Source organism: Centrocercus urophasianus, unplaced genomic scaffold, assembly GCF_019232065.1.
Source record: "Centrocercus urophasianus isolate 14NV4802_14NV808 unplaced genomic scaffold, USGS_Curo_1.0 seq_9, whole genome shotgun sequence".
Taxonomy (NCBI): domain Eukaryota; kingdom Metazoa; phylum Chordata; class Aves; order Galliformes; family Phasianidae; genus Centrocercus; species Centrocercus urophasianus.
Window position 1 is genome coordinate 23302487 of NW_024885532.1, and position 22390 is coordinate 23324876.

At 39.3% G+C, this 22390-nt stretch overlaps 1 protein-coding gene across 9 annotated transcripts in view; it reads right to left on the reverse strand.

The window, feature by feature from the left end:
* The window catches only part of LOC122171316 (RCC1 and BTB domain-containing protein 2), a 28901-nt gene that overhangs the window by 3300 nt on the left and 3211 nt on the right, over positions 1 to 22390 (reverse strand). For 4 of the 9 annotated variants that reach the window (XM_042838803.1, XM_042838802.1, XM_042838804.1 and 1 more), the window contains 11 exons: positions 16986 to 17049; positions 15054 to 15212; positions 14467 to 14617; positions 13005 to 13171; positions 12158 to 12316; positions 10680 to 10787; positions 8703 to 8845; positions 6795 to 6985; positions 4233 to 4359; positions 2592 to 2728; positions 1878 to 2008 (listed from right to left, as the gene is read on the reverse strand). In XM_042838803.1, coding sequence (XP_042694737.1) covers positions 1878 to 2008; positions 2592 to 2728; positions 4233 to 4359; positions 6795 to 6985; positions 8703 to 8845; positions 10680 to 10787; positions 12158 to 12316; positions 13005 to 13171; positions 14467 to 14617; positions 15054 to 15212; positions 16986 to 17049 — 1537 coding nt within the window. Of the gene's footprint in view, positions 1 to 1877; positions 2009 to 2591; positions 2729 to 4232; positions 4360 to 6794; positions 6986 to 8702; positions 8846 to 10679; positions 10788 to 12157; positions 12317 to 13004; positions 13172 to 14466; positions 14618 to 15053; positions 15213 to 16985; positions 17050 to 18400; positions 18775 to 18812; positions 18907 to 19031; positions 22113 to 22390 lie in introns of those variants that run through there. The other 5 variants (XM_042838796.1, XM_042838798.1, XM_042838799.1 and 2 more) reach the window with 3 other exon arrangements.

Here is a 22390-nt window from a genome sequence, read left to right on the forward strand (position 1 = left end):
GATGGGCATCACGTTTGATGGGCATCACGTTTGATGGGCATCACGTTTGATGGGCATCACGTTTGCCATTCTCCAGTTCTCCAGGACATCCCCAGTTAGCCAGGATTGCCAAAGAATGATAGAGAGAGCTTGGCAGTCACATCCACCAACTCTTTCAGCACACCAGGGTACAATCCATCTGGCTCCATGGACCTGTGAGCACCCAGCTTTTGGAGCAGGTCCAAAACCAGCTCCTCGTGGATTATGCAGGGCCTATTCTGTTCCCCAGCCCTATTACTAGAGCTAGGGGCTGTGTGCCCAGGGAGCAACCAGTCTTACCATTAAAGACTGAGGCACAGAAGACATGAAGTACCTCAGCCTTATCCCGATCCTTGGTCACTATGTTCCCCTCTGCATCCAACACAGGATAGAGATTCTCTCTAGCCTTCCTCTTACTGCTGATGTATTTACAGAAATATTTACTGTTGTCTTTCATATCAGCGGCCAAGTTCAGTTCCAGCTCTTTGGCCTTTCTGGTTTTCTCCCTGCACACATTCCCTACGTACTTGTAATCCTCACAAGTGGCTTGCCCCCTCTTCCAAAGACCATAAATTTTCCCTTTGTTCCTAAGGTCCCTGTTCAGCCAAAGCTGTCTCATTCCCCGTTGGCTCATCTTCTGTGACATGGGGATGGTCAGCTCCTGCACTTTTAAAACTACTTTTGAAGTATTCCCAGCCCTACTGGGCTCCCATGTCCTCCAGAACAACCTCCCAAGGGACTCTCTTAACCATGGTCCAAAAGAGACCAAAGTCTGCCCTCTGCAAGTCCAAAGTGGCAGTTCTGCTGACTCCCCTCTGTGCTTCAACGAGGATCAAAAAATCTATCATTTCTCAGTCACTTCACCCCAGCCAGCCTCCAACTTCTACATCCTCCACAAGACCTTCTCTGCTAACAAACAGCAGGTCCAGGATTTCTATCTCACCTTTTGGCTCTTCAGAAAGATCAGTACTCCTGAGCTAACTAGGCTGCTCTGATATACCAAGTCTAAAATAAGAACGTGGATTTCTTGCATAACCAAACCCACCACACTGTTACATCCACAGCACAGCATTAAGAAGCTGAGGAAAGGAAAACATCTTTCCAAGTTATTTGTTTGTTTACAAATAAAATGCTTGTGGTACCACTGGTGAGGCGCTGGCACAGGCTGCCCAGAGAGGTTGTAGATGCCCCGTCCCTGGAGGTGTTCAAGGCCAGGTTGGATGGGGCCCTGAGCAGCCTGGTCTGGTATTAAATGTGGAGGTTGGTGGCCCTGCATGTGGCAGGGGGTTGGAGCTTCATGATCCTTGAGGTCCCTTCCAACCCACAGCCATTTTGTGATACCATGATTTTTAGTGCTAGCGAAACACTCCAGGGCCAAGGGCAGGCCAGAGGACAGGATATGGAGAAGAGGATGACAATAATTAGGTAATTAGTTAAGTAACACGGTGAAAATGGATTTCTGATATAAGCACGAGGTCAAACAGGGAAGGGCTTTCCAGGTAAATTTTCCCACTGCCTGTAAAAGGCAGCAGCAGACAAAAGGAGCGGGTGGAGATCTTCAGGAAGTGAACAGGCAAAATCTGAAGGTGGAGAAGTAAATGGCAGCGAGACATGTGCATGCCATCCTGTGCTACATTATGAGACAGGAAGGAGATTAAGAATCCTGACTCACAGTTGCAAGCCAATGGCCAGGAAGATAACACTAGTAGCTGCAGCTTTTATGGCTTAAGTGAGGGAAAACAAATACCTGGGGAGCCAGAAGGGGCAATTGCAAGTAATCACGACTTATAATGCAGTTATGTTTATATTAAATACTTTTTCAGACAAAAATTGTTTGCCTGAAGCGAAATTCTTCCTACCTGAGCTTCATATTTGACAGCAGCAGAAAGAAGAGCGATCGCGTTCTCTTCACAAATGCCTTGTTTGATTGTTTGCTGGCAAAGCTTTTTCAATCTGTTCTCTCTATACAGTGTTGCCAAATCTAGCAGTCCTGCAAAAATTCATACACTTTACCCATCCTGGTGCAAAAAATGTACACTTCTACTCAAACAAATCAACTGCCCCATTATTTTAGGCTGAATTGAATTAACCAGACTTTTTCTCTTCTTTCTCCACATAAAACATCCTTTTTTCAAGGTCCTCCGATGATACATCAGAAAAGGACACTTTACTAGAATGAAAGTCTTCTGTCACCTTCTTCACTGTGCTACAACTCATTCAGGATATCGATCAGGGACTCACATTAATGTGCAGGGCAACTCCTTTTTTGTTCATGGTAAAAGTGCTGCAGTCACTGAGACAGGAAAGTATTACGACGGCATCAGTGCCTTCGTAAGGAAAAAGCAGTTCCTCAGATGAGAAGCAATAGAGTCCTTTCTGGATGTAAACTTTTGATCTTACTGTATCCCTATTACTCACTCTCCAGCACCCGTCCTCCTGACAGCTGCCAAACTGAAGATTTAAGTGCTAACAGAACTCACATTAGCAGCACTACTTTCCTCATCCTGTCAGACCACACAAATTCAACTTTTCAGAAACAGAAACCCAGAGTTGTTTCCATTTATGGCAAATACCTATGGCATCTTCAGGGGGGAGCCTAATGCTGTCTGTATACAGGTACTCCAGAAAGGCTCGGTAAACAGGATAAGAAAATTCACTCATTTCTATAATTTCATCATCATTATTCAGTATGGAACGAAAATGTTCACACCTACAAAAGAAGAACAGTGACAGTAAGAGTTACAAGTTACAGTAAGCTTGCAAGATGAGCTGCAGTAAGATGTTGATGAAATAATCAGTGCCAACAGACCAAATACACAACCACAAACGCTAGCTGTGTGATTTCTTGGTATAAACACATTAATTTCTTCAGTGCTTTTTATGCAATTCAGAATTGTATTTTCCTTCTCCTGTTAGTGCTTTCTATTCTAAAATTCTTAAGCAGTAACAAGCATGCTTTCATTCTACTGTGGAACAGACCTTGGGATGGGCAGCTGTCCCAGTGGTACCACATAGCAGTAAAATGTCAGAAGAGAAAGGTGGTGCACACTGCTCCCTTAAAAATAAATCAATCAAACCCAACTGCTCCTCATCCTTCAGTGCACAAAGTACCCTGGAGTGACTCAGCCCAGGAGTGCCTCTGGCAAAGAGGAAATAAGGCATTCCAAACAGAGATGGTAGGCAATAAGCAGTGTGGGTGCAACGTGATGAAACCAGTACAGAAGAAAATAGTGATGTCAGCAATTGGAAGACTAAGAGGGGTGCAGAAAAGAAAAAAAAAAAAAAACACCAACACATATATGTACACATATATAAAGAATTAACACAGACATTCAATTAATGCAGTAATATACATGAAATTACAAGCATGAATCAGGATCAGAGATAGGAGAACAAAAGCAGAGACACACAGGATGAGATAATAAAGCATTTTGTGAAAGAAAATTGCAAAAAGAGAAAAATAATTGTAATAAAGATGGGAAAAAACAGCTGGCAAGAGAGATCTAAAGCAGTGCATCTAGAATATTTTAGTAGAAGTTGTGCCAACAACTAAAAACTAATTTCTGCATGTTATTAACAGTGTGATTACTCTGTAGATCTGCACACCAAATCTCACTTTAAAGTGGTGTTAACTTGCAGAAAGCACTAAAATCAAAAAGGGAAGCCAGCTTAAAATTCAAATGCTCTGATAAGAAGATACAAAACAAGTAGGATAAGGAATGTGACAGATAAGGAAGAAAAAAGATAATCTGAAGAGCATCTGTGGAAGATGCTGGCACCGCTGAAGGGTCCTGTGGAAGGCAAGAAAGGCAAGAATAAACACAGAAGTCTCAGAGCATCCAAATGGAGGAAGCCAAGCAAAAACAGCAGGAGAAACTGATTAACATCTAGGAAGGCAACAGAAAGAAGATGAGCCTTTTTAATCTGGAAAAGGTAACTAGTAATCAGGGTAAAGGCTGCTTAGGTAGTACAAAGGAGGGTAGATGTCAGATGCAGAGAAGTGTGGAAAAGGCTGGCAGTAAGCAGTGTGTTTGGAATGTCTGAGCAGCAAGGAAGTGAAGAAAACTGCGTAACAGTGAAGGAGAGCTGGTGAAACTCAAGCCTGAGGGAAAAGAGGGTTTGTGCAAAGTAAAGATTTTAAGCAGCAGTGACTCAGCACAATGGACTGCACTACACAACTGACTGTATATTCAACTATACAGTCTGTGCCTCACCTAATTTTGAGAAGAACTTTATGAACATGGATGTATTTTCCATCCACTAGGAACTTCAGGTCTGCAGTTTCAGGGTTGTCAAATTCCTTCTTCAGTGACTGGGCTACTGTTAGATGGTCATCAGGCTCTAGGATAAAAAGGGAAATTGATAGTGAGTGGTAACACACATGATGACGTTTTGTCAGCTACTAGCATTCTTAATAAATGTAATTTATCATTAATAATAGCAAAAACCAACCAAACATAAAAACACATCCATTATGAACCTCCAGGAAAGCAAATACAGGGAAGCTTTCCTCAGTAGATTCCTGCTCCAAACAACAAGGCCTCAGAAACAAACAGTAAGTCTCACTCCTTTACCTCATCTGTGGAAGACCATAATAAAATTAATGACTAGTCTCAGAATTGTAATACTGCATCTGATGGGAAATGCTGTCAGTTGTCAGTGGATAAATCATTCTAAATATAAGGCCTTGCTTATTATAAGATACACAAAAAGTCAAGAAAACTCAGAGTATGATTTTCTAAAATATTCCAATGAGGAGACATTATCTCAAAGCAGAAATAAGCCACTACATATAAAACTGACCACTGCAATACAGCTAAGAGTAAATATCAACAGCATGAGAGCTGCAGATACTCAGAAAGTGCTGTCCCTCGAGTTTTGGTCTTAGCAGCATTTCTTGGATCAGCATATTTCTGTGTGCCACATATGTACTTACATCCCACTGTGACACTGCAACACTTGCATTGTGAAGTTAACAGCTTTGAAAAGCCACCTATTGTCCACTTCCACATCTCCTCAACTGGCTCCAGTTCTGATCCTGAACTGATTCTCTGTTATCAGGTAGCCTGAAATAACTATTTTCTTTAATAACATTAACAAATTAAAGGCCTCAAACATCACTCTTAGTCTAGAGAACACTTCCTTCTTAGGATCAGAACACTTATTACTGACTTATATAGATTTTGTGGATTGGCAATGCTAGGCCTGCAAGGCTTTAAATAAAAACAGCATTCATTTGAGAAAAGGGAAACACCTCCATCACAAGCATTAAAAAAAAACAACACACACACTTTGATACTACTATACAAATGAAATTGCTCAGGAATATGTTCAAGAAAACGTACCAATAACTAGTTGTTAGCATAATAATGACACGAGTACTTTGGACTACAGATGAAAGGATGAGGGAAAAAAACCAATGAAATAATAATAAAAAATCCTTCTAAAATAACAATACTGTACAACCACTTTGTTAGTCTTATTTTGTACGAGGTGGGTCCAGACCTCTGCTATCTGAGCAAGTGCAATGACTTTAAAGACCAATACAAAGCTGAAGTTCCACTGTAATAGTTCAAAAGATTCTGCAGGATTTAGTTATGAATCTTCAAAGTCAAATAACAACTGAGATGTCCATCCATATGCAACTCCAGATGACTTCTGCAGTCCAAGGTAAGATAAATAAGATGGGGTAAAGTTATGAAATTCTCAGAGAGAAAATAGGTGCTTTTGTTAGTAGCTGTCTTTCTGGGATGAGTGAAACATGGAAGAGGCAGTTTTTACTTCTTATCCTCAGTACTCTGCACTAAACTGAAGAGCAATGTGGGAATGTGGAAGGAAATCTAGGAGAACTGCGCTGAGAACAAGCTGGAATATGAGACACAGGAAAGAATATTCATTCCCAGGACTTAGAGAGGGCCTATAAGAAAATGGGAAGAGATCCTTTATCAGAGTATAGTGAAAAGACAAAGGGTAATGGTTTTAAACTGAAAGAGTATGTGCACTATTAGATATCAGGAAGACATTCTTCAGAGGGCAGTGAGGCCCTGGCACAGCTGTCCAGAGATGCTGTGGGTTCCCCATCCCTGCAGGCACTCAAGGCCATGCAGGATGGGGCCCTGGGCAGCCTGAGCTGCTGGATGGCACTGCCCATGGCAGGGGGAAGGAACTGGATGGGCTTTAAGGTTCCTTCCAACACAAACCATTCCATGGTTCTGTGATCTTAATAATAATCAGGTATCTGAGATTCAGTAACTTGCCTTTTTAGAAGGTCAGGTAATGATCACTTGTTAGGAGACACTAAGTGTTTGTGGCCAACTCTGAACGTGGGAATTTGGCTCTGTCATTCTTTGCAATCTATTTAAAAGACATACGTAGGCACTGAAGAAAGGTTCACTGTTCCTAATGCCTCTGCATGTCTTCCTAAGTTCAAACACATCTTCTCCATGGCCATTGCACAGTAACATTCAGTGGTTGCACAAAAGCTGAAGTATGAACTTGTTACTCAGACCATCATTCCAACAAAAAAATGCACCTAAAATACATAAAGAACCAAGGCACTCCCCACAGAAGCAAACTGCACCAAGAAAACAGTCATTTTGCAGTGCCATTAGGGTTTACCAATTTTTGTAACTCCATACATTTACAAATTCACAATTTAGAATTCCTAGAACATTTCTGCAATAAAACAAGTTCAAGCTTCAAACGCAGGCACATCTGTTTTATGCACTTGATTTTATTAACTTTATCAACGTTAAACCAAAAATATTTCAGCTCACCTACTGAGAGAAGACGCCACATAACAGCAGGGGTAGCAAAGCAAGCAAACACATCATCAGTGCAGGCAAAGTGAGTGAGGTGGGGAAGGACCACAGACTGGCCGCGGCACTGGCCCCACATGTACACCTGGCCGCTCTGCGTCTTGGCAGCCGAAGTGTGAGCAGAGTGGCAGGCTGCAATCTCTATAACTCTAAATTTACAAGCAGAAAAAGAACAAAAGCAAGTCACTGTCACAAGAATAAAACGCAGTGAAAAAGCTCATACTTCCTGCATTTCCCTGGTGCAAAACACATTGACAAGCATACATGCACTTCAGATGGCGAGAACGTTTTCCTATGCGAAGTAACAAAATTGAAACGGTCATTGGTGTTTCTTTAAACAGCGTGCACTCAGAAAGTTCCTTGGTGAAAAAGCATTTGGGGAGTCAGGCAAGTAGGACAAGACAAGCAGTGCTGCAGCAGAGCACTAGGCTGCAGCACACGCTCTGCTGACCCCTTGGCTCCCTCAGACAAAGCCACGGTGAGTTCCAAGTCTCTGCTCGCCTTCGGTGGTCCTGCACAGCGAGGTGAGCTGCTGCATTAAGCTGTGGTGAAGGAGTATTTGAGAAATGGCAATAAACCAATGACCTAAACAGCTTTCTTTTAATTAAAATACCGAAGTGTCATTACTTATGCAATTCTTACTGCTTACATTTAACAGACTTCCATTTTGAATATGAAAAAAATAAAACCACACAGAGCACTGAAAGCTGCTTCTAAACGCATTCCAGTTACGGCAGGCTATCTCAGTAATCCTACAGTTGATTTAGGATTTCATAAATGCCTCTGTGTACAGCATTGCACAATCCTCTGTTTTGCAGTCTGAACTATATCACCTGTTTGCTTGTTTTTCCAGCTGCTTGGGGAAAGTAGCTGGGAAACAACTTGTTTAAGGCTGCATGTACAAATCCTGCAGGCTTTAGCGAGCTAATATCCTCGCTCACACCAGGAATATAGATTCTGGTAAATAGAAGGGGAAGGCAATACACAGTATTAAAATCCACACTAAAATATGGTAACATTTCAACTGCAGCCAAAGTGTCTGGAAAAACAAAATCAGTTTAATTTTAAGCAAAAGCACAAACACAACCAAATAGCAATGTTCAAAACCAGGCCATGTCTCATCTCATTGCCACAGAGGAGTTCTCTCTTGTCACTGCACTAACAGTCACAGATGTCTTTAAAGGGTCATCACACTTTTCTTACTATCCACAACAGAAGGCCAAAATCAATACCTCAGCAGCACAGAACAGACTGAAACATCAGCCCATACAAATACATGGCTTTGAATCAGCAATAAAAGAATTACCCCACTACCCATCAACGACTCTTTCATTTGTAAAAATCAAAGCTTAATTTTCAAGCAGAGAGAGCAAGAAGAAACACTTCCCTTTCTCTCTCCTGAGTTATGTAATGGGTTTAACAGCAGATATAACACAAATTGCAGATGTCCACTCCTTGTGTGCATTCTCTGTCAAACGTAGCATATTAAAATACAATTTCTGTTCAGAGGCAATAAAGCTTTTATTCTTGACTTCAAACAATGAAACCACCGAAGAGAAACTGCAATTAAGACCTATGAAGTACAGAGTGAGCTGCAGCAGAAAAATAGCACATTAAAGCCCAGAACATTCTGTTTCTCAGGGGTGGTTATAGGATGGATTCAAGCACTCCCAGTGAAAGTCAAATTTTGATGAACTGCTTTTGTATGTCAGACAGACTTTCAATCCGTTTGCATTTAGCAACAGAACTGTGTGTAAAAAACGACAGGCTATTTCTTGCAAAAAACAGATTAAAAATGCCATAGTTTAGTGCTGCTCTTTTGAAAGTGTGCCAACCAATGTCCGTTTGAATATAAGTAAGTATTACCTGTCCTTATCCACAGTAACTGTAGTAGGGTAAGACTGGTTGCTTTTATTCCCAGTACCTAACTGGCCATATGAATTGGCTCCCCAGGCATAAATCTGACCTTCATCTGTTAGCACTAACGTATGTGCACAGCCACAGGCAACCTATAAGGAATAATAAACAGAAAAATCTTTTTTATGTGATAGGAATTTAATACAGACAGATGTATGTTATGTTATACATTAATATCACTGATTCTAGGCCATTATAAAGACAGTCGATAAAAATGACAAATAGAGGTAAGATTATGAAAATGGAAAGCAAAGGAGAAAAGTGACTGAGGAAAAACAAATCATATGATCTCAAGAGTACAAAAAAGAACAGCCTGGAACTGAGAAAGAAGGAAAGCTACAGGGCAAACAGACAGTATGCTAAAGAAAGACAGGCCAACTCTTGCCCTGACCCTGCCCTATGGGCAATTGCTCCAACCTGAACAGCTTACCACTGTAAAAATATGTGAGGTCTCTCTGACTGCTGACTACACAAAAGCAGCTCCCTGTGCCAGCTCTGGTGCTAATTGGACCCTGTGTAGAGACAATTTACATCACTGGAAGGAAACTCTCTGCATGTGGGCCTGAGGACCACCAGCGCTCACACAAAATAAACAGCCATCCAGGAAGGAGAGAGAAGAGATGAAACTCCATCTAAAACCAATCTGCCTTGTTCAAAACTGGCTCATGAACAATAATACAGCCTGCAAAGCAGATGTACTGTAAGAACACGCAGTCCACTGACACCCATGAATAATGAGATCTAAATGATCTAAATGATATTAATGCTAAAGCTATTTGCTGATCGGAAGCCCACAGTTTAGTGCTGATGGGTACCAAACACATGAAGTGGATGAAAATAGGAACTACGGCAACCATATCAGATCACTCAATACTCTCAAAGCAGCAGAACACATACAGGAGAAAATGTTATTCACTTTATTGTATTATCCTCCAGTAGTAAATGTTACCAGCAAAGCTACAGACTGTATCCCAGGACATGAATGCAGAAGTATGTTCATTTCAATAGATCGTAAAAGAACAACTTCATAACTTATGTGATTAAATGTGATTATCAGAATGAAGAATTCACTGAAGTTTTGTAAAATCTCACTGGATTACAAAAAAAGACCAGTCAAGCAGAAAGTGTTGCTCTCCTGACAGTCCTCTGTTTTGGATAAATCATTTTAACACTTTTGGTATCCATTCTGCATTGACTTTAAATATTTCTAACTGGTAAAAAGAATTGCTGGTCACACTGATGGCAACTCAGTCCTTTGGTAGAGTGTAAGAACCACCCAAGTTCAAGACCTGCTATGGAAACATACCAACATACCAACATACCAAAAGCACCCACGGATGATTTGTTCTGAGTTCAAACACCCACTAGTTACTGTGATTGAAGTGCAATTCTAAAAGTGACATTAAGTCTAACAGAAGGACAAAAAACTAAACTGTGGCCATTTTCCTAGGGGGGAAAAAAAAAAAAAAAAGATGGGCTGTAATGAAGAATGGAGTAGCACAAGAAGAGTTATTAAAATAAACAGTTACTAAAAATTGGATTTTTTGAAGAAAAAAAGAAATGACCAAACGTTCCTAATTGCCCACTCCTTTTTGAGTGAAATCCTTACCTCACTGAAATTAATGGCAAAATTCCAACTGAACTCTCCAGGGTCAGTTTGTCAGAGGTCCGTTCTAAGACACATGCTCTTATTCTGACAAATGGTATTTTAAACAAAGAGATAAAGAACTTCCTTCACATAAAAAATACGGCCTGGTACCAGATGTGGAGGTTGGTGGCCCTCCCTGTGGCAGGGAGGCTGGAACTTGATGATCCTTGGGGTGTCTTCCAACACAAGCCATTGTATGATTCTATGCTGATTCTATGAATATCCCTTAGCTTATTTTATTGCTCCTAAAGGGTTTGAGAAGGGCACTGCACACATACCCGCTGCACACGAACGCCTTGCAAGGCTGCTATTCGGCACGGCGTTGGCTGATTGCCGCTGCTGCCCAGCCCCAGCTGGCCGTTACCATTGTAACCCCAGACATAGACCTACAAGACAAAGACAGGGATTTTAGCTGTTTGCCATTCCTTTGAAAACAATATAACCACTTCACCCTTCCAACAACAGTTTCCTTCAATATTTCAGCTTCCCACACCTGAGAACTTAGGATCTGCACTTTATAGGTAGATACTTTTATGTGTACGGGCACTGAAAGTCTAATCCTTCCTCCTCGCCCTGCTCTTTAGAAGTTATAGCAGTGAAAAACAAGTGATTCACAGGGCTTTTCCCCAGCACAGAGCAAATTCAGCAGGAATACTTCCCTTTTTCAAAGAGAGTTTCTCATTCAAAAATCCTCTAACACAAGAGAAGACATATTAAACCAAGTATCAACTGGAAGCTATACACAACAGTTTGAATAGACTGCTCACAGTTTTATGCTGTAAAAGGAAAATAGTGAAGGCTGAGCATATTCCTAATGCAAACAGTCAATAGCTTCCTAGGTCTAAACTGAAATGCTTAGAGCGATGAATCTGGAGAGCATTTAGGCTGCCCAAAATCTTCAGCTCAAGTGAACTAAAGCAATAGGAAAACGATATCCCTTTCATATCCTCACAGAGATGGAGATAAAAAGTATGAGAGGGGCTTGATGCAGTGGAACGAACATTTGCTATCAAATTCATTTTCTGTTGGTTTGGATTTTTGTCTTCATATTAGCTGTGTCTATACAAAGACTGAATATTAAGATAGCATTCACTGATTATTCTCACATTCTTGACTGATAAGATTCCAGCACAGAGCAGATAATTAATTTTGCCGTAACTGCTAAAGACAGCAGTGACACAACATCAGTCTGCACCTTCATTTCTGCAAGAACGTAATACCAACTGGAAAAATCAATAATAAAAAGTTACCTTTTTATGTATGAGAAAATGAAGCTAGCATGAAATATTAAGCACACATATATAGCTTTTATGATCTGATCCCCAAATTTATAAAAATCTCCTGACTTTTAAAACACTGTTGTTTTTTTTTCCCTTGAGAGCTGTATTTTCAAGTCAATTTTAAATTTGATCCCTGAATTCCTTCAGGTCAAAGCCAACTTCAGTAGCTGATACTAAGTAATAGCTGATCAGTTTTGAGCAATCTCATAAGGCAAAATTTCTCTGTGTAACTTCTTTCTAAAGAAGATGGGAAAAGCATGATGGGTAGGAAGATGTGCCTAAACACACTGTGAGGATATGCAAGCCAACTCATGACAAAGACTTTCACAAACAGTGTAAGCAGGCAAGTCAGATGGACTCTGGAAATAAATACTTCCTTTCTCCTTGGCAGCAAATTACAGAGAGGTTTTAAATGACCTCACTGCTGTTGTACATACAATAAAGTTTAGTCTGAAAATTCACTTAATATTTCTTACCTCTCCATTTTCCACCACAGCCATAGAGCACATCTGACCACAGGCTATGTTAACTACGACTTTATTTTGTAGGCAGCTGGTAACTCTTCGAGGAATTGGCTGATTAGCAGTTGAACCAGATCCAACCTGGCCTGAGTTATTATAACCCCACGTGTACACCTGTTGTAAATGAATTCTTGTAAGTGAAAGGTGTATAACAGACATCTCTAAGTACACATTCAAGAGAGAAAGATTTGTTAGATGTGTAAGAAACACATATTTAGGTTGTATTCATGTGCTCTTCTACAGATCCAGGAAGCTACACAGGTTTACAATTTAAGTGTTTCTATCAAAAATATGCAACTCACAGTACTTTTTATATCCTGTTCCTTAATGTTTCTCCTACCAAAGACAAGAGGCAGCACAAGAACTGCACTCATATTGAGAGATTTCACTGTTAGTTTACCAGAACCCAAAACACAATGGCTAACTGGATTCAAATAACATCTGAAAGTAAACGACAGAAACACTTCTTCCTCCAGTGGGTAGAACTTCTTACTTCTGATGTCATGATTTAAACTGACATCAGCTTTAGTGATATTAAGTATCTACAGTAGGATACAGCATAGAAGAAATGGTAATTTCTTTTTATAAACAGAAGTGACACAAAAACCAATGTCCTGCATACACTTCAAAGCTGATTCAAAACTCCAAGATTTTCCATTTTTCTTTAACATTTTTGTTGCAACATCACTCTGTGAACAGAAAGAAGGAAGACTAATACATTAGGTGCAGTGTGTTTTCCTGTTCCTCCCATACCCAAATTTCATTAGGAGAAAAAAAAGATTCACTCTCTAGCTTTTCTCACCTCCCCATCAGATGTTAACACCATAGAGTGATGAGAGCCACAAGCAACTTCAATGACTTTCTTGTTCACCAAGTTGGTAGAGACTTGACAGGGAACCAAACCATGATTGGTTGTACCATTGCCCAACTGACTGTAAGCATTATGACCCCATGTGTACACTTCTCCTTCTGTAATAAAAAACATAAGAAGCTACTAGGAAATCTGTTTTTCCAAAGACTACAGAACATGAAATTACAAACTGTTAAGTGAAATTCAGCAACACACTGTATGTAGTTAAGTATATACATGTCCTTTTTGGCTCTTAATCCCAGGGATATACTACTGCTCTTCTCACAGCATTTAAGACAAATCCACAGTGATAGTATCCATAATATCCACACAGTCTTCATAAAAGAAATCAGAAAGCCAAGAGAAAGGAGATCGATAGAGCAAAACAGAAGAGTAAAAGATGAAATGACAGCCTGTTTCAGTTCATGCTTTTGTTACTGAGAATGAATCAAAATTTCTGTATAAGTCCTGACCCTGTGTTTCCCATTTTTAAAAGCTCAGTCAATTTTCATCCTATTGCAATATAAGTAAAGATGCTTGTAAGAAAAACAATTATGTAATGCTGCTGCTTATTACATCAACATATCATTTGTGTCCTGTATTTTGAGAAACATGGTAGTAAAACTAAGAATGCAAGAAATGTGGATGCCCCATCCCTGGAGGCATTCAAGGCCAGGCTGGATGTGGCTCTGGGCAGCCTGGTCTGGTGGCTGGCGACTCTGCACATAGCAGGGGTTGAAACGAGATGATCACTGCTGTCCTTTTCAACCCAGGCTGTTCTGTGATTCTCTGTCTGACTGGGTTAGACCAACAGTCTGCTGCAGAACTGTGTGTCTGCCTGGTAATTAAAAAAAAGTGATGCTTAAAGGTAACTTGAACCTGAGCCTGGTCACTTTTTGCAGCTCATTCCCTGGGTACTTCCTCAGTACTTACAACCTCTGAATTAAAGATCTTTTAATTCTCCTGACACACTTAAATATATGTGTACTGGTCTTATTACCCACAAAGCTATTGTATTTACTTTTCTTATCTGTTTTACATCAGTTGTTCTCTAATTGCAGTAGCCCAGATACAGTGAATAATAGTTCTACATTCATCTTGTCTATCATCATCATTTTCTAAACATCAATTATGCTGTTATTCTAGGAGAGTTAGATTTGACACAGACCTCCTTCAGATCTCTAGATTCTCTATTTGATATTTTCACCAAGGGTTCCCTCAAAATTACCAAAGCAAAATGTGCTATACTAAACCAGTATTTCCCTCCAGGTTTTATCTACTGACTTTACTCTGGCAAAAGCAAATAACATGAGACCATGAATTTCAGAACATACATGAGACAGGTTCCCATAGAAATTGTGGACAAATTGAAGTGAATCATTCTGAAGAAAGTAGTATTTGCATCATACTTTACCTTCTGTAGCAAGAACAACATGAGGACCACTTCCATAACTCAGACAGGCTATCTTTTTGCCACACAGAGAATCTAATCTCTTTGGCTCAATTGTGCTCTGCACGTCTCCGGTTCCCAAACACCCACTGCAGTTCATGCCAAGCACAAAAACCTGTTATAAAAGAATCACACAATCATAACTTAGGGGAGAACAGACTGCCAGAGGCCAATTAGTCCATCTAGTCCCTTAGTTAACAAAGGTCTACATATATCAGTTCACTCAAGGCCATGACCTTTCGAGTCTTGGCCACCACCAGGGTCATTAAGCTCTCCAAGATGTAACCACTGACACGGTAATAAAAATATTCTAATATTTCATTGGAATTTCCCATGTTCCAACTTGTGTTCATGCACCTCCAAGAAATCTTTACCTTCATCTTCTCTTTGTTCCCTGAAAGTGGTAAGAGGCCAGCTTTAATTGCAAATGTCTTAGTTTTAATGAAAAGGTTCAGGTATTCAACATGCAACTTTTTCTCAGTATGCAACGGTACCAGCTTTCACAAAATCTTGACACATAAATCAGAAACCTCACACTCTTGGACAATTACCTCATCATTTTCAGTTACATACAGCACCTCGTTACCAGCACTGCCAAATACACAGGCTTGACGAATTAACTTGAGCTCCTCTTGTGAACAAAGGGAAAAAATCGGCCATTTCCCAACATCCAGCATCTTCAGGGCTGATAATAATGTTGCCTCCAAGACCTGATGTTACAGACAAATTATATCAAATAGCAAATAGAGAGAAATACACTTTTGCATGACAAAAGGGATAAATTGAGACAAACACCACTACCTGCATTCTCAACCACAGAACAGTATTTTAATTCCAGAACAACACCCTCAGCAAAACCATTATAATAAACAAATAAACTGTATCGTGATCTAGAAGGGATCTGTGTGCATGAAGACAACTACAATGTAAGATGTTAAATGCTGTGGTCACATTTTTGCTATATCCATAGAATGTGACTACTACATTAGAGGATTCAAAATACAGGATTCTAATACTAAGATTTAAAGTATACATCCAAAATCTGAAAACAGTGTGCTAAAATTATTGTTGAAAAAAAAAAAACCAAAAACAAAACCATGAAAGATCTGCCCAAGAATGTACTTCTCTTTGAAAAAGACACACATTTGTTTTCATGCATTAAAAATGGAAAGTTGAGAAAACTCAAGAAACCTTTTCCTTTATCCTTTACTTCTGGAACCGTCTGTGTTTCAAAAGTTACTTTCTAAGAATATTTGTGTCTGTAGGTAGATATATAATATGAAAAAAAAAAAAGATAATAGAACATTCTCCACTTTATTCAAGGAGAAACAACAACTTCCTAGCAAAGGAGAAGAAAAATAATTCTCTCCAGACAGTGAAACTAGTTAATGTCTGAATTTCACTCAACATTTCTACTGCTTCAGCACAGCATGAATCAGAAAAATGTTCCAGTATTAACTTTTAATAGCAAATTTTGCATGGAGCACTCATCAAATTTTCTTTTACTAAAATTAAGGAAGTTCTGGATGTGAAAGAAAAGTAGCAGTAATTCATAGCTCTGATGAGGAGTAAGAATAGATTTTTCCTATCACTGCATTACACAGTTCACCACGTAGCAGTAAGGACTGCATCACTTGCTTACCTCTAGGAAGTATCAGACTTTCAAAACACTCTGTCACAGGAAATACACATCTTTATCTATATTTATACATATAAAATCTGTGACTGAAACAAAGCTGTGAATAAATTCTAGTTTAGAGTCACCTATGTCAGTTGTAAGGATATCACTTTTGTGACTAACGTCACTTATGAGAAAATGTATGCAGAAGCATAGATAGAAACATTTCAAACTAAAGAAATCTTCAAAATTAACTGTGAATGTCAATCTTTCAACAAAAACACTTCTAAGGAAGGAGAAGGAGGACTGGTCATGTTCCATAAGGAAAAGCTGTTTATTTTCCCATGTCCTCATAGCAAATAATTTCATTTAATAACCAGTCTAGAAGCTGGTTATTCGGTTTTGTCATACAGATCACCTTATCAGCACATCATCATGAAGCTCAGAATCTAAATGACGTGTTTCCCTAAGTTCTACAGGCAGAGTGTACAAAGAAAGAGACAACGATTTGCAGTTTTCTCACCACATTATGCTTTAAAAATTAATTATTACAAGTCTGTGTTGCTGAAGCACTAAACTGAAGAACGCAACTTTGAAACTTAATACTAAATTAAACCAATCTGGTAAGCCAAAGAATTCCAACTGATTAAAGTGAATCTATTGACTGATTTAAATGAATCTATTTTAATATTTTGTGGATCACATAAGTAACATTTCTTCTGCAAGTATCCTTTTTCTACCTACAGTTTTGGTTTTCTGTTTATCTTGAAAGCTACTGGCATGTACTAAGCTAGTAATAAAACTGTGCTTCTTTCTCTTGAGTTGAGATGCATGGAATTCTCAGCACGAATTCTCACACTCTGACCTTGACACTGACTCCTTGAGAAGGAGGAGGTTCATCTTCCATATGGATTTGTGCTGGTGTCCCTCTGCAGAGAGAGAACTGTAGTTAAAATCGCCGTATCATTTTGCTGCAACCTACACACATTTCTTATTAAGACCAAACTCTTTGTTTGTTTCTTTGAGAAAACAAAAATCACGAAGCTCAGACAATTTTGTTTTTACTTTCAACTGTATGATGGTCAGTGACTCAATTTTCTGTGTTTTCTGTTCTTGCCAAAATTTTGGAGACAACTTTTTTAAACAAGTAGCATAACTGAAAAAGTTTTAATAGACACAATACTCCAACGTGTTTTTACTGGAGTAAAAATGAATTTAAAACCTTGCTGATGTAATTTTCCAAGACATTTTTTTCAGCAAAGAAAAAGCACACGGATACAACTTCCCACTTCTGGCATAACCCTTTAAATATTTTTATTCCATCTTCATTGTGAAAGGCAGTGTATGGGAAAAAAAAACCAAACAAACAACACCACAAAAACATTTGGACATTTTCAGATTTACTGAGAATTGCTAGAATATTCATTCTGTTTCTGAAACAACTGGCAGCTCTGTAAGTGACCTGCATGGCTTCTGTGATGCATCACCAAGGGAAACAAATCTTCAGATCAGCTGTCTCCTCCCTGATGAGGATGGCCAACCCTACTGCCCTCCATTTCCCAACACAAAGCTGTGCAAATCCATTTTCAGTAGAAATGTACAAAAGAGCACACAGCTCTTAAGCCATGCAAGCTTCTCTTACTTGACAAATGAGAAAGCAGTACCCATCATTTTCCTGGAGATACACTGATTCAGCCAGTTCTAAAAATATCTTTACCTCCCACAGAAAACCAAACATCTGACAGCAGGCAGAATGACATCCAAGGGACAAGCAGCTATCATTTTACTCAGCTACTCTTCATAGGACTGCCACACTTCAAAGAGGTTTTATAAAACTTCTAGTTTTATTCAAGTGAAATTTAAGTGAATTTAAGTGAAAGCACAGCTCTGTATCTCTGCATTTCATCTGCAAGCCATTTGATGCACAACTGATGGTCATTATTCTTCAAGTTCTGATATTTCAATTTGGTTGCCTTAGGATGGAGCACTGCAGTTACTGAATGAAAGGTTCTCCAGCCCCCTACTTTTTCAGTGTTCCAGAAACATACTGAGAATTTTGAGTTAACTTTGCAACACAGATCGCCTACATGGCTTCAAAATGCAAAAGCTGCTTTATTTTAAATGTAACTGAGAAAATTACTCTGCAATTCCATTCTTCAAGATATTTTGCAAACGTAGACATCTTATTTCCCATCAGTCCTACAGGAGTGCATGGGACACCCCAGATAACATCTGTTTATGCAGTTATTCAAATTCATTTGTTCTCATACACATTTCTACCTCTGCAAAAGTGTTCTTTGTAAAAGCCTGTAAGTGATTTAAGATTATACAGAGACCGCTGGATCCTGAAAGTGAAGAAGAAAACCAATATTAAATCGTTAAGCCTACCTAAGAAACATTCTTATTTGTGGACCTACTGATTATTCACATTTTCTTACTCTTTTAGGAATTCTTCCTCCAGAAAAAATAACAGTGAAGCAAAAGCAAAGCAGTACTTTCATCAGTGATTAAAGAACAGAACCTGTGCACATTTGAGGACTCCAGATATAGAAGAAAAACAAAGTCCAATCTATTACAGACAAGTTATTCAGACTGTTTATCTATAAAGTTTTAAACTACTCATTTAATCTCTGAGAATTCTTGCTTTAAAATAATCACCCATTACTTAAAAAAAAAAAAAAGCAATACTTACTTTTGAAAGTAAATAGGTAAGCAACATATACTTCTCATGTATTAAAACTTTATATTCACTAGCTGCTTTTCCCCCAAAAATCTAACGTGCCGATCTAAAAGAAAAAACATCATTTTTTTGTGGAAGTACACAAAGTTTCAGTACAAAAAATATTTATATTAAACTTCACAAATCTCTTATCTGGAATCCAAGTACAATCTAAGAATCTGGACAGCGTACTCTGGCAGTCTGTGTCAAGACTTTTCCTGTCTCTGGATCTGCTCCAACCATGGTCTTGGCACAAGCTATGTATGCCTTTGTGGTATAGATAAGATTGAGTTAAGGAACATAAATGCTGCTTCTATTAGCCAGGTTCCATTAAGAGTCTAACCAGATCACTTAATACTAAATGTTTATACAGGTTCACTGACGCATTCAAATGTAAACATTCCTGCAGATTTTCTCTCTAGGAACTTGGCAAGCCAACAGGTTGGTTTTTTGTTTCTTTTTTTTTTCTTTCCAGAACTCCACTTAGCATTTCCTCCCACTTAATTTGAGCATTTATGAAACTCATCTGCTGAACCAAAGGTCTGTCTGGAGTATCTAGCCCCAGTAACTCTAACCACAGGCTTTGGAAAAAGCAGGAGGGAAAAGTCACAGGCAAAAAAGGACTTGCTGACACCCTTAGGAAAGGGACCTAAACTTCTCTGATCTTGATTTCTCAGCAGCCATGTACAAGAGCAGTCATGAAATTACGCTAACCTGTCCAAGTGATCTCACAGGAGAGGACAGAATGATAATCACAGAATCACAGAACAGAAATTGGGGAGGGGACCTCTGGAGATCACCTAGTGCAATCACCTGCCAAAGCAGGTTCCCTAGGCAGGTTGAGCAGGGAAGCATCCAGGTGGGTTCTGAATATCTGCACAGAAGGTGACTCCACAGCCTCTCCAGCAAGCTTGTTGCAGTGAACACCTTCCACCTATCACCCTTAAAGTGAAGAATTTTTCCCTTGTGTCTCTATGGAAATTCCTATGTTCCAGTTACTGGTCATTACCCCCTTTTCAGCTGGGCACCACTATGAATAGCCTGGCCCCATCCACTTGACTCCTGTCCTTAAGATATGCATAAGCACTGATAAGATCCCGTCTTCTTCATCTAGGTTGAATAGTCCCAGGTTTCTCAGCCTTTTCTCATAAGGGAGATGCTCCAGGCCCTTAATCACCTTTGTAGCCCTCTGTTGCACTCTCTCTAGAAGACCCCTGTCTTCCTTGAACTGAGGAGCACACAGTATTCCAGATGCGGCCTCACCAGTGCAGACGGGGAGGATCTCTTCCCTTGACCAGCTGGCCACACTCCTTTTAATGCACCCCAGGATCCCACTGGCCTTCCTGACCACAAGGGCACACAGGTGGCTCATGGCCAACCTGTCATCCACCAGGACCCCCAGGTCCTTCTCCACCGAGGTCATATTATCAATAGCTACTCCTGCTGAAGAGATTACATTTCCTTCCCCAAAAGATGTGAGTCTACATTCAAAATTAACATCCTTCTTCATGTACAGTGAAATGTCAATACTTTGTCCGGCGCTGAGCATAAACTGACAGAACTCAGCTTTTCATTTATCTCTCCACTGATGCAACATCGTCCATTACCAAGAAACTGCAGACCCTGAAAAACAGTCAGTGGTTGGTTGAAGAGCTGCTATCTCCAACTAAAGAATGGTCTTCTCTCATTCCCTTCTTGCTTCATGACACCAGACAGTGACTTCTCAGCTCCTGATGCAAGCTCCTCTGGGTGCATACTAATTTCAAAAGCAAAGGTACACATAATTTAAAAGCTAAATCCATGAACCTTTCAAAGACGGAAATCTTGACAGTCTTCCAGATTGTCATCTTTGACCTTGCAAGGCAGCTGCTACAGAAGTTTTGAATTAAAATGACTTAAGACAGTGTTACTGTCTCACTCCACAGAGACAAAACTTTGGCCAAAAACACCTTGTCAGACGCCGTTTCTTTTTTAGCACGATAACCAGTTGTACCTGTTGGCTGGGACAGACCTCCAGAAATACCTCACTGAATTTATCAGAGGTCCATCTACATGCAGAATGTGTTTTTTGGAGCTGGATACTTGAAATCTATTTGCAGAGGCCTTTTTTTTTTTTTTTTCAGTAATATCATCATGACCAGAAAGAAATTAATTGCAAAAAAGGAAAGCAGTGAAGAAGCTGGAAATAATAAATAAAAAGGAAAAATGGACACGCCAAAAGCAAGGACCATAGGGAGAATACTGACACATCCAGCACCGTCCTTTAATACAGGTTCAATACCACTTTGATAAAGCCTAAATACTTCAAGGAAAAACATTTTGAAGCACATGAGAAGTAGGAAAGAAAATGTGAGCTTTCAACTCTCCAATGGATTAAAAAGAAGTGTCTGGGTGTAATGTGAAATTCCTGCTCTAAGTGACAACACTGCTTTGAAAATCCTATGCAGATTCCTGGGACACCTCCCCCTCAATTGCAAAAAAAATCCTGGGAGATTTGGACTTGCAAGAAAATCTGAGTTTTATAAAATTCAATAAGACTTTTCTAAGTCTTAAATAATAGAGATGAGAAAGCACACTGTCCATTACTATTACATTCCCTATCTCTATTCTAATTACTCTTTTTCCCCTTAGAACTGCTGTCAGATATAGAATGGCGTATTGTTTACCAGTGAGCAACAACAGTGGAACTGACTGGAGAAATACATCATTATCTACCAGAGAAAAAAAGTTTAAAGCAGAAGAAACGATTCTCCAATTCCTTTTTCTCGTTCTACAAACCCTCCAGCTACCCTGCTAAAAATCTGAAAGCTTTGGCTATCCATCTGCTCATTTAGAAAACAAGGAGAAAAAAAATATATCAAGGTCAGCAGCTAAAAAAGTCTAATTAAAACTGTCAATCAAACGTATTTTTAATTTAAAATGCTTTCACTTATTTCTGCAAGTGCAAAAACACCTTCTGAAGGCAGTCAAGTGTTTCAGATTTTGCAAAGTGAATGCACAAACTGCCCTCAGTGCTCAACACTGCTGTGAGAATGCCAGGGTCACTTCCACATGCATACTTCTGCAGTAAAAAAGAGTATTATCTCCAGATCTTGAAGACATTAAAATAATCAAACATTTTCTTAGACAGTTTCTGGGTAAAAGGATATTATTCCTGTATCTGTTTCTAAGCTGAGATGTTGAAGAATTTCTTTTTTTAATGCCTGACCCCAGGTGCAAAAAGCAGTTTCTCTTTGCTAAACTGTTAGCCAAAATCCAAACACACTTCAGTTCCTGTAATCAGTGTAGATACAAACATAACAAAATATTAACAACTGATGCAGTTATTAGCTCCTGTCCATTTAAAACACTACAAAAAATTAAATTTACTATCTAGTTGATTTGGTATAACTGACACACACTGATTCTTCATTTTGACTCTCCAACATGAGAATTCAAAGAACCAGCTTTAGGGGAAAAAGAGTATTCAGATTAGTTGGTTTTAGAAGATCTTTATTAAAGATATTAATTAAATAGCATTAATTCAAAATAATGCAATCAGTGTGAAAGGA